Genomic DNA, 12,719 nt, shown 5'->3' on the forward strand with positions numbered 1-12,719 from the left:
TTATTAATCCTGGGGGGGATAGGATTAAAGCCATGCCAAAGGTCTGACTACTGGTTTGCGGGGGGGAAAGCACACTGATGAGAATGTAAAGAGAAAAAGAAATGTGACCTTCGGAAAGAACAAACAAATGGACAGATAAACAAAAAAGACAAATCAGCAGTAATCCATGATTGATTATTGGTCACTATTTATCAGAGCACAGTTGCCCCACAGAAACTGCAGCTTCAGTTAGATCCTCAAATCCTACTCTTTGGCTTCCTTGTTTGGCTTGTTTTTAAAGCCATTGTACTTCAACCTTTGTGCTGAAAAGACTTCACGCTAAGACGTGTCGAGGTTCCGAAGTCATCACATGAAAGATAACCTGTGCTTGTGCTGATTTAAGGCAGGCTTCTCTGAAGGTTATGTAACCAGTTATTAATCTTAAAAATCATTTCAACTACAAAATTAGCAACTCTCTGTGGTGACAAAATTAAAATCAGCCTACATATATTTTATGAAAGTGCCACCTGCAGGGCCATTTTTGAGGGAAAGTGGACAACTGACCGGCCACCCCGGCTGTGACAGGCATGAAAGTGTGAGATGCTGTTTTTTGTATTCCATCTAGGTGAGAGTTCACTTGATTTCTGCTTCTGTTGTAAAATGTGATATTGGAGAACCAGAGGGAAAATGTTAAACGGCTTAACAAACTGTAATGGACCCTTCAGGCACAATCGTATCTTTCCTCAAGCAAGATGCTGCAGAGAAGAAAAATATAAGTTTTTATATTCTGGGTATTTAGCTGCAGTTTGTCATAAGAAACATCCATAAGTGACAGTGCATCCTATTACTCTCTTTGTGCTAATGAAAACAGTGAAATAGATCATGCTTTAGACCATTTAAATGCATTTAACAATCAGGACACCAAAAGGACTCATAATTTGTTTGTAACAATGCCCTGGACTTGTTGTTTCCTACTTTCCTGTGAGATCTGTGAGGAAGAAAGAGGAATGCAAAAGTTTTCTCTTTACAGCTATTCACTAGACACTTCTTGAGTCTTTTGCATCGGAGCCCGGTGTGGTTTTAGAAGCTTTGAGCAAAGCGATTACTGTGAGCTTACTGGGATGAGAAAAGATGTTTTTCTTTGAAATCTCAGTGTTTTACAGCTGATAGGTCAGCTTTTCTCTAAACAGAAGCCCACTGATTGCCTCGTCAACTAACTGTTATCCGTGATCAGCTTGGGAAATGAACAGGAATATTATTCAGTTTAGAAAAAGAAAAGACAGTTACCTAAGGATGTCTGATAGGCAGATTAGATCACAGCTCAAACGTTTTTCACTGAGTCAATCAGCAGAAGGCTAAACGGCTCAATAGATAACATGCACACGGTTCACTCCTGTGCCCATTTGTATGGAAAAATACTCACATGAAAACTGACTTGATACTGACAACACTGATGAAACTTCCTTTTCTAAGACTGGAGTTTGACCTGTCCAAGGTGTACCTCGGCTATCTCATCAGTTATAGAGTGCACACCTACAGACCCCACTACCCTGAACTGGGTAACAAATGGATGACATATCAGTCAAACAAATTAATTATCCAAATTGCTCTGACAATAAAAGCATTTTTAAAAGAACATCAGTACACATCACAGCTAAAAAGACCATCTTAGGTGAGTCATACACATATTTGTCCTGATCACCACAGTTATCGTCCTACAGGGTACATTCATTGGCAATCCATCCACATGACAAGACAGCTAAAAACCACAAATGCCAGATTTCTGCTAAAGGAAAATTCAGAGGCTCACCAAATATAAATCGTAATTAACTGCCAGTTTTTTTAACAGTAGCAGCAATTTTTCAGTGTGTGCATCACAGCAGCCAAGCCAAAGGCCAGGGAACATCTCTTTGCGTGTGTGTATACGTAGCTGTCTGGACTCAGCAAAAATTCTGGAAAGTTGTGAAACTGCACACGTGCGCCTCTGATAAGCACTGTGCTTATCTGCCACTGACTCTGCTTCTTTGTTCCTGTCCTCAGTCTCTCTGACCTGGCCTGACTGCATCCTACAGATGTCCTGTTCAGCTGCAGCTGGACACAGGACCTCTCCAAACACACACACAATGTTTCTCTGAACCCGTCACATTCCCGACACAGTCTGGGGTCCCTGGTGTCGTAAGGAAGCCACGTGGGGGCTCAAATCCAGCGTGGTTGTGGGTTGATTATATAACTTAATTGCTTGGGTTGTTTCTTTCTTTTTCTTTGTAGTCAAGTTTTTGTTCTTTTGTTCTTTCTTGGCCTCATCCTGCACCACTTACTCATGCCAAACATCCACCACCACTGACATAACAGCAGGGCTCCTTGGCGATCGCTCTTATTGGCTGACGGTCAACTTGTGGAGCATAACACTTTCTTTGAATATGAATGACATTAAAATAAACACAGAGAAACACCTGTAGTTACAATTGATATATGTGTAGAAAACACTATGGCCATGTCCCAGAATATGATCTAAAGCGCATCGCCTCTCTTACGACTGTTTTATCACAGAACACCTTGAGGATTTTGAAAATGCATTGCGCATGCCGTGAGTTTTGAAATGACGTGGGCCTTTCAAACCAACACATTCTCACTCCCTTTAAATTGATTGTTACCTCTGTGACTCAGATTGTAATACATTAAAGTCACAAACTGGAGCTAATGTGTACCATTTGCATCATAAATACAGTGACGTGCTCTGATAGGGTGTTTTAAAGCTTCAATTTTGGTTTGCTGATTGCTACTGTCTTTCACTGGTCACGGGAGAAAAAGAATCCTAATCCCAATTGAGGTGTTCTCAGTATGACCTACACTAGAGGGAAAAAAGTGCTTTCTACTGGATATCATGGAATCTGACAGGTGACCACGTTAACCAGAGAGGCTCTGCAAATCAGAGAAATGCACTGGTCTGAGCCTCGGTAAATATGAGACCACACCACAATCAGAAAGTCTGAAACAAACAAAACAAATATTCAAATATTTTTTAAAAAATACATGAAACTCACTCCCCAGCAGCAAAAGTTTAAGGTTTTAGTCTCAGAATGGCGAATGCTTGCACATGGCTCATGTAATTTTGTGCTTTTCATTACGATTTCACTAATCCGAGGACACTGAAAACAGAGCTATCCCAGATTCGGAGGGAAGACACGCAAAAGAGGAACGGACCTCTCTCCTTTTATTCCCATCTTTTCCCTCTTCACTTTTTTATTTTTCAGGAGCACGATGATGTTTAGGTCATTAACATGTCGCGACATCTCCTCTCCACACACGGCTCAGCTGATGATCGGGGGAGCTCGAGACAAGCGATTATCAAAACGGAGGACAGTGCGCCTTTCTCTCTCTCCCTCACACACACACACACACACACACACACACACACACACACACACACACACACACACACACACACACACACCAAGATCCCATCAGGACACTGAGGCCAAGAGCAGCAGCATCACCACCCACAGATCAACTGGATATCTTGTTTACTGCTGTGCCGGATGGTTGCTAGGTATTTATTAAGAGTATTTATTAAGAGTATTTATTGGCGCATGATGTTTGATTTAACCTAAGTTCGCATATACTGATTATTTTTAACATACATCTTTAATTTATTTCTTATAGGCACTGGTATATCCATCACATTTAATGCTTTGAAGAGATTTTCTGGTGCTTTAAAAGTAGTTTCTCGTCATTTCGTCTTTAAATGTTTCACATCTGTGCATTTAAAAAAAAGTGTATCTGTCGAACTACGAATTAACTTCAATAAATTTGACGCATTTATATGTCAATAATTTCCAATAGAATATTAATACCTTTATATTCTATCCATCAAATACATTGATAGTGAAAATTATACAGTTAAACTCTACCGTGCTCTTATTTTGAAACCCATTTGGTTATGGTAAGCGTTCTGTTGCGTGTATATGCTGCGTGTAATGATAAAAACTTCACATTTTTTCACACTCTCTCTCTCGTACTCACACTGGTAGGGTGGATGAGCGGTAAGGGAAGCAGGGACAGCGGAATGAACACCACAAGGATCAGCTTCCTCGCTCTCCACAGCTTCCTGAACAGATCCATCCTGGCTGCGGCCTCCAGCCTCATGGGTGACCCGGGGCTCTGGGTGGAACCGGCCACAACTCAGCAGAACCGGGCGTAAGAGTCAGAAGTGGCCTACGGAAAGCCTCAAGGCACAGTCAAGCAGGGAGAGCCGGAGGAAAGAGGAGGGGGTGGTACGATCCTCCAGGGAGAGCGTAAAGTTCTCAGTTTGGGCTGTGCGCCTTAACGCACAGACGGCGGAGCCTGATCGGGTTCTCGGTGAGGTGAGAGAGCTTGGCTGAGCTTTACTTCCACGGTGACTTTCACTCGCACCGTACACTACACACGAAGGTCCCCCTCTTCTTCTCTGTGTGTGACGCTCTCCGAAGCATCAGGTGAGCGTGCCGGCGCATTTATCGGACTGCACAGGTATGCTAATTAATCCCAAGGTTTCCCCACCCTCTGTGGCTGTGAGGCCACCAATCAGGGCGGGTGAAAAAAGTTTGCGCAAGGGTGAGAGTGTGCGTGTGTGTGTGTGTGCAAAGCACACATACACACACACACAAACGTGTTCAAGGGATGAGAAGGAAATACTTCTTAATCAGTTATGTAAAAAAAAAAACAGTGGCTCGTACACAAAAACTGTTTGTCTTATAAAGTGAATCATAGCAATTATCAGAAGGTTTCTAAAGTCATAAAACAAAGCGCCTCATAGAAGCAACAAATCAATCAGGTCAAACAATCACGAAACAGTGATCCAATGATGACGATCAAATAAAACAAACAAGAACGCAGCAAGAGGACAAAACATTATTCTGTTATAATTATACAATTATTCTAAGTAATCGGCCTGTCTGTCTGTTTGTCAGCAGTCTATTGTCCACAGTTGTTGAGATATCATTTTCAAACTTTGAGTGATGGTAGATACCAACAATAGCTCGAGCTGATTTAATTTAGCTGAAACATCAAGGTCACACCAAATGTGAAAACCAGTAGAAACGTTTTTTATAGATCATCTTCAAACTTCACAGCAATATACTGGCCTTGTGCGACATGAGTACCCAGGCTGAAGAAGCATTTGACCTTGACCTTCATGTTAATGGCCAAGATCAAAGTTGACCTTGAAGAAAAAATTCAGGGAACCATATCGCGTAATATGTCATACAAAAGGCCATCAAGACAGCTGCACAACACTTGTGCAGAGAAGTGACACAGTGTATTTGATTAGATCTTTTCAATATGACATCACAAAAAAATCACACATTGCATTAATATCTTAAAATATCAAGTTTTTAGAGCTTATAGAAGCCAAAGATTTCAGAAAGTTCTGCTCAAGTCATATGGTTAAAGATAATAGCATACAAGGTCAAAGGTCAGTGTCACACAAATTAGGGAAAAAATCTGTGGCTCATATATTAGTATGAATTAGTCATCGGGGGACATAAGCAACAGGCTAATGTCATGTTGTATTAAAAGCATCATAAAGCATCAAAGTGTTAGCATAGCTCTTGACCTTCTGTGGAAATGTCACTGTTGTTCTTTAATGTTTCAAAATGCAAAGTTGGGAGTTTTGCTTTGAAATTGTTTTTGGACAGTGGGTGTGCATAGTCCTAACTTTCGGAACTGCAACATAAATGAGGGGTTAATGGAGAAAAATGTATTTATATAGGTTTAAACTATGTTATTCTGTATGTAACAGAAATCCCTACCACACCAGCAGGTATAAAAACATAACACAGGAGGCCAGTATGGAAACCATTGACGTGTGGCCGCATTCATACACTGCCATCTAGAGGATTCACAGAGTTAATGGCATCAAGTGAAGTTTCTAAACAGCTTTCCTCCACCAGACTCCTGCTGGCCCTGACAATGATGTTAGTGTTTAGCCTATTGCTAATCCAGGTAGAGAAAAACTATATATATGTTTTTTATTTTTGCTGAAAATTTTGACTCTGTTGGGATTAATACAACCTTTATCTTTAAACAGTTATCAAAAGGTAACTGTTATTGTATCTTCTAATATATGAAGAAATAATGAAATGTAATTCATAAAGTAACTTCTATTATAGACAGATAATAACAGTTAAAAAATTTTTAGTTCTTTGCAACAGTAAAAACAATATTTCTATGAATGTTAAGAATTTAGTACTAAGGGTTCCCAAATCATTTTTCTCTTTTAACAGAAAGGATTTTTAAATCTCTGTTTTAGTAACGCTACAGAGAACAAAAGCTTTTTCTCAGTGAATATGTTTAATCCCAACATGGCAGTTTTCCATCCATTTTCAGTCCTTTAGTATTTTTCTAAGACTGACGCTGTTATTAAGGGTGCTGATGTTTATTAATAGCCTTCGAAAATGTCATGATTTTGTTGAAATCATCCTATTGTTAGGAATATGATCTTAAAACAACAGAAATTGTCTTTGTGGATCCATCTCCATTGCTTGCACCAAACAGTTCACATCTGTGATTTATTGTCATATATATATATATCTTATTGTAGAGTCTAGAGCACGCTGTCGATATTGAAAGTTTTGCCCTGCTGTTGTTTCAATCACATCTTTCTAATAGAATCCAATTTATTCATGTAAACAGGAGTCTTCTTCACACAAAAAGGTTCATTATGTAGTTCCACAGGGCTCCATGTTAGAACCAGTTCTGTTTACATTATGCACGCTTCCCTTAGGCAGTATCATTCAGAGGCATAGCATACATTTTCACGGGTATGTTGATGATACCCAACTCTAGCTATCCATGAAGTCAGATAACACACACCAATTATTTAAACTGCAGGAATGTCTTAAAGACATAAAGACCTGGATGGCCTCTAATTTCCTGCTTCTAAATTCAGATAAAACTGAGGTAAGTGTATTTGGCCCTGAAAATGTTAGAACAATGGTATCTAACTAGATTCCAGTTCTGGGTGGCATTACCTTGGCCTCCAGTAACACTGAGGAACCTTGGAGTCATTTCTGACCAGGATATGTCCTTCAATGCACATTAAACAAATATGTAAGACTGCTTACTTGCATTGACACAATATCTCTAAAATTAGAAACATCCTGTCTCAGAGTGATGCTGATCACTCAGAGTGATTACTTCTAGGCTACACTATTATAATTCTTTATGATCAGACTATCCTATAATATAAATATAAATAAAATATATAAATAAAATAGATTTGAATTAAAATTAAAATTATCCTCATAACAAATCATTCAACAGAAAATATGCACATCAACAGGCTTTGTATACTCTGAGACCTCTCAGTTGTTCACACCTGCTGCATGTTTATATCACTTTACTTATTAGATATAATAAAGTTTTATGCAGAGCTTCTCTGAAATCCTGCTTATCCAGAGAAGGGGAGCTGTCCACCCTTCTGTGGTGCTGAAGGCTGCTCATTAGCAGCAGTTTGCTTTCAACACATCATTAGTTCGAGGCATGATCAGTACACAACTGTGCTGACTACAGGTTAAATGTTGTGTTTCTATGTATTTATGATAAAATAATAGAATGTTTAAAAAGTAAAGAATATTTCTAATTAAAATAGGAGTAGAGACAGTATATGAAATGTTTAAAATGGATTTAAAAAAATAGGAGGTCTGGTTGAATTTGAATTCATTAAAAAAAAAGCCAGGGGCAATTTTAAAAAAAACTGGAAAACTTCTTCTATGCTGAAAAACCAACTGGTGGACCATCTCACCGCTAATTAGTTTAATTAGTAACATGACTGGGTTTCAGAAGTAACGGTAAAGGAGAAGGGTTCAGGGAATCCACAGAAATCTCTGTACACTCTTCAGTGCAAGAGAAAATTGTAGCATGCAAAGAAAATATACATATGTACACAAGATCCAGAAACAATGCTATCTTCTCTGGGCCTGAGCTCATTTTAGGATGAAGTGAAGATAGAAGTGAAGATTACATGAACACAGGTTTCCACCCAGATGTCTTTTTGATGTCAAAGACATTCTACACATTCGGCATCAGCACAGATTTGTGGTTTTTTTAAAAAAAAGGTCAAGTGCTACACTAGTGTCATGGTCCGCGGCCCGGCGTCCGGGGTGCTGCTGGGATGTCCACGCCCACGAGCGTGGCTGCTAACCCCACACCTGCATCCCATCCCAGGCGATCACCAGGTGGACTATTTAATCCTGCCCTACCTGCTGCTCCACGCCAGTCCGTAGTCGCCTCTCAGCGATCACAACTCGGCGTGTTTTTTTCGAGCCACCTGCCTGTCCACCTGTCCGCCTGAGATTTGGTTCACATTCAGCTTCGCCGTCTCGACCCCTTTTGGAGCTCCACCCCCCTCTGGTTCACTCGGCCCGGCTATCACCGTGAGACGCACACTCCACCTTCCCTCGTATGCTGCCTTTTTTCCGCACCCCAGTAATCTGTCTCTCTTTTTGTTTTACAGCCTCTCACAGCCCCGCTCTCGGCGTTCCCTGTGCGGTCCCTCGGTTTCGTCTGGTTTCATCCGTTGTTTTTCTGGCTACCCTCACGGGACATCTTTAGTTGCAATAAAAATTACTTTCTTTATTCGCTCCTACCCTAGTGTGTGTGTTCTGCTACTGGGTCCTGCCTGCGCTCGGAACTTCGGTTCATGACAACTAGTCCTTAACTAGTAAGCCACTTAAAGCAAGACATTTTATCGAAAACAAATGCAACACATAAGACTCCAGCATGTAGAATATCTTAAGTAGTAGCGAGGGAATGAGAAGATTAACAAAAGGTGAGGTTATCGCAGGATCAATGGGCAGGAAGCGCGGAGATATCTTGCCCTTGAAACACAAAGGTGTGGTCAAATACTGTTCACCTGCTGTAGATATTTGTTTTTAGGTCTGCCACTTCTTCCTTTGTCATCCATTTGTCCAGTTTCCCCAGATATCTTCAAGGACACGCTGCAAAACATGCTGAAATATGTCAGTAGTGCTTTGTGATTAACGTTTTTGGTGTAAAAATACTATTTTATGCCAGTGAAACTGTCATCTTTGGCATTTTTCATAGATTTTGCTAAAGATATGGGAACAAGTTGATTTCTGTGATAGGCTACAAGTAACAAGCAGCCCAAAGATATCATTTAAAATTGGTTCTCTGTTATGTGTATGGTTCATACCTTGGGTCGCATGCTTGAATGCTTGAATGTTTTGGTGTTTAGTGGTTTAACAAGAATTTTAAAAAAAATTCTTATGATAATGGTCAGATACAAGGACTGGACTGAAAGAAACTCCAAAGAAAATCTTTTAAAAGTTCAGAAAACTGGAAAACTATAGCTCAAGAGCACTTTAAACATTACAAAAAAGCCTGGAGGATATCAAGAAATGAGGGGTAGCTCAAGACTTTCGTATAGCACTGAAGAAGAAGTAGAAAAACACTGCTTCATAATCTCTAACAAGCATAGAGGTAGTGTTTAAGTGACACACCCGTGTCCAATGTTTAATGAGGGAGGCATCAGCTTTAAAAGTAAATTATATACACTTTAAAAAAAATGTAAAAAAGTTCTACATTTAAAACGTTGTGTTTGTACTGTTTTCAGCAAAATATAGGTTTCAATTCTTTGCCAATTGTCGCTTTGTGCTCTCTGATTTCCACCGTTGAACTGCATTAACCTCTGATTGCTACAAGATGGTGCTGTATACCTCCCCAAGGTATGTTTTTGGAGCATTTGGCATGGTTTGTTTTATAGATGGCACTCTTATAGATACACATCCACTGTAAAATAAAAGGTAAACAGAAATGGAATCTAGATTAAGGCTGAACATTTTAATTAATTTATTATTAGAAACAGTTGACATTATATTATGATAATCGAAACTGAGAGCCAAATCCACCTCAGTTCACATGAAATAGTTTGTAGTTTTCACTCAATTCTTTTAAAACGATAAACGTAGTTTTAAAGACATTTATATCAATTTGTGCTCCTATTCATTTTTTATAAATTAAAATGCCTCACTGTCATTAACTCTTCTTAAAACAGCAGCGTCTAATCACTTTTTGTACCAGTTATTACTGGACTCTTACTGCACCCTGCGGTGTAGATCAGACAGGAGTTCAGACACTCTACAGGACTCCAGTCCCCCAGCCTCTCGACGTGTCACTGCAAGTTCACATGTTTATCTGACTGCTTATTTTTAATCTGCCACTGTTACTTCCCTCCCAAATTAACGTCAACGCTGTGGGGAGTCACCCAAAGCTCAGATCTTCCCTTAAATCCTCATCCTACAGATTAGGAAGTGGTTAAGTGTTCCAATCCTGAGAACTAAATTGAGTGTCCAGGTGTGGAAACCAGAGAAGAATCAAAGTGGAAGTATTAACTTTTAACTTCTGATTACAGTGTACATTTAATCATTACATTACATTTAATCTCAGTGTTTTCTCCTCCCTCGTGTATCATGTTTGTCTTTCCCTTCTATTTTACACTCCTTTGGTCTTCAGATGCTGTGATGGTGCAGTTTCCCCCACAGAGATCAATGACTTCTCATCTCATGTGTCACAGTTACCTCAGTGATGGCAAAGCAGAATTTTCAGGCTACACTCCAGCTCTCAACAAGTCAATCAACCAGTGTGGGCAGTACATTTTCCCCCCATTAAATATTAATAAAAAATAACAAATAAAACTAAAAGCACTTCTGTTTAGTCCAAACAAATAAGCCCAATCTTGTGTCACACACGACAATACTTCAGTAACCGCTCAAGGAACCTCTTGTGGGAACTTATTCCCCAGCTGGGCCACAGTTTCTGAACAGTCTATGATTTGAACCAGCAGCTTTGCCCTTCAAATCCCCTCTGTCGTGTTTGACTGCTTCCTTCCTCTGGGGTCAAATGTGGTTTGTCTCAGCAGGAACAGATGCTTCAAGATACAACTGGTTCTCATCAGAAAAAAAAAAAAGAAACTAAAAAAAGAAACACATCATTAATGCCGTAGAAAGATGAATCCAATCAGGGCAGATCTTTTTTTAATCTACAGTTTCCCACTGTGCTGCAGTAAGACCCTGTAAGCTGTTTATCGCTGGGTATGATGATGTTGTGTCTGCGTTATATGCAGTGCAGATAGACTGAAAGTAATGAGGCAGCTTCATTTGGAAGCAGACAGGTCTAGAGCAATATATATATATATACAATATCATTCTTAATCATAACAAAATCAGTATAAAATATGAACGAAGCCTTTGGTGACATAGATCCACAATCTTGCAACAGTTGGCGACACCTGACTCCTAATCTTATTGCAAGAGTGTTTACAATCTGTCTAAGCTAGGAACCAAATAAAAGACACGAGTCAGGCAGTCTGAGCAATAAGACTTTTTTTTCATCTTCAATTAGATTTAATGTCAAAGAAAAGGCACTGAGTAATACTTTAGAGAAGTGATGTCTAAAAAAAATGTTAAACATAAGGAACTGAAGAGCACAGAGGACAGGAATGCAAACAGACATCAGACAGGGAGACGGGACCATAAACAGACAGGGAACTAATAGGGAACGAATGAATAGGAAAACAAAAAGAAGGCAGGCGGTGAATCATAAAGGAGGCAACAACAAAAAACAAAACACGCATGCAGGAAGTAAAAACACAATAAGATGCGTGAGCAAATTACTTGTCAAAATAAAACAGGAAGTAAGGAAAAGAGAGGGAATAACTCACACAAAAAAATATGAAGACAAGAAATGAGGGAGAGAAGTCAGAAGGAAACATACTAGGAAACTAGCATGGATTGAGAAAACAGCAGTCAAATATAGCAAACAAAGACCCTCTGTTTTCTATTCACGGCATCCCAGCTTCACTTTCCCATACCAATGGTGAAAGCACATAAGCATGCTGGCCAATATACAAAACTTTCAGTGCTGCAAAGGATGATTTTGGCTTCTTGAGGTCAGCTGAAAAAAATGTTCAGTATAGGAGCTGATAGCAGCTAAACTTTGAGAAAATAGTGCCTGCTTTTATATCCCTACATCAAATTTGTACCTGGATTTCATTTTTTGAAATGAAAACAGAAAATGAAAAAATCTGATCGGTCGGTCTGGTTTCAATGAAAATGGAAGAAAAACAGTCACAACAAAATGACATAACTGCAGGAAAACCTAAATGATAGTATAAGGTCAAATATAGTGTGTAAACAGTGTCTGTCACTTTCAGGAAGGTCCGCTTCCTTTCCGGGTGCTGCTTTATTGTAGGTTTTTATGAATACTCTGCAAATATTAAAATTTACTTCTCTCTTGAGATCTTTTAGCTCTAGTTTGGTCTCCACCTTCTTCCACCTTGGAAGAATTTGAGGCTCATTATCTGTTAAATCCTTTGATAAGACCACAAACACCACAAACAAGTTCCAAGACTCAGATTATCTGAGGTGACGCTAAGCTAAACTAAGCTAAGCTAAGGCAACCAGTGGTTATAGTTCTGTGGTTATACAGGGTGGGCCATTTATATGGATACACCGTAATAACATGGGAATGGTTGGTGATATTAAAGTCCTGTTTGTGGCACGTTAGTATATGTGAGGGGGCAAACTCCTCAAGATGGGTGGTGACCATGGTGGCCATTTAGAAGTCGGCCATCTTGAATACAACTTTTGTTTTTTCAATAGGCAGAGGGCCATGTGACACATCAAACTTATTGGTAATGTCACAAGAAAAACAATGGTGTGCTTGGTTTCAATGTAACTTTA

The 12,719-nt window shown here is 39.5% G+C and overlaps 2 protein-coding genes across 4 annotated transcripts in view; one reads left to right on the forward strand and one right to left on the reverse strand.

Annotated features, from left to right (window-relative positions):
• The window catches only part of slc13a4 (solute carrier family 13 member 4), a 27,846-nt gene extending 23,200 nt beyond the window's left edge, over window positions 1-4,646 (reverse strand). For both annotated transcript variants that reach the window (XM_086269976.1, XM_086269975.1), the window contains exon 1: window positions 4,003-4,646. In XM_086269976.1, coding sequence (XP_086126102.1) covers window positions 4,003-4,125 — 123 coding nt within the window. In that variant the 5' untranslated portion in view covers window positions 4,126-4,646. The remainder of the gene's footprint in view (window positions 1-4,002) is intronic.
• LOC147309518 (uncharacterized) overlaps window positions 3,431-12,719 on the forward strand; it is a 40,250-nt gene continuing 30,961 nt past the window's right edge. For both annotated transcript variants that reach the window (XM_086269978.1, XM_086269979.1), the window contains exons 1-2: window positions 3,431-3,529; window positions 4,011-4,454. The gene's annotated coding sequence lies outside the window, so the exon portion shown is untranslated. The remainder of the gene's footprint in view (window positions 3,530-4,010; window positions 4,455-12,719) is intronic.

The sequence above is a fragment of the Aulonocara sp. 'chitande type north' Nkhata Bay genome, linkage group LG17 (genome assembly GCF_057382095.1).
Source record: "Aulonocara sp. 'chitande type north' Nkhata Bay isolate Kocher_YH1m ecotype deep benthic linkage group LG17, A_spYH_male_GT1.1, whole genome shotgun sequence".
In the NCBI taxonomy this organism is placed as follows: Eukaryota; Metazoa; Chordata; class Actinopteri; order Cichliformes; family Cichlidae; genus Aulonocara; species Aulonocara sp. 'chitande type north' Nkhata Bay.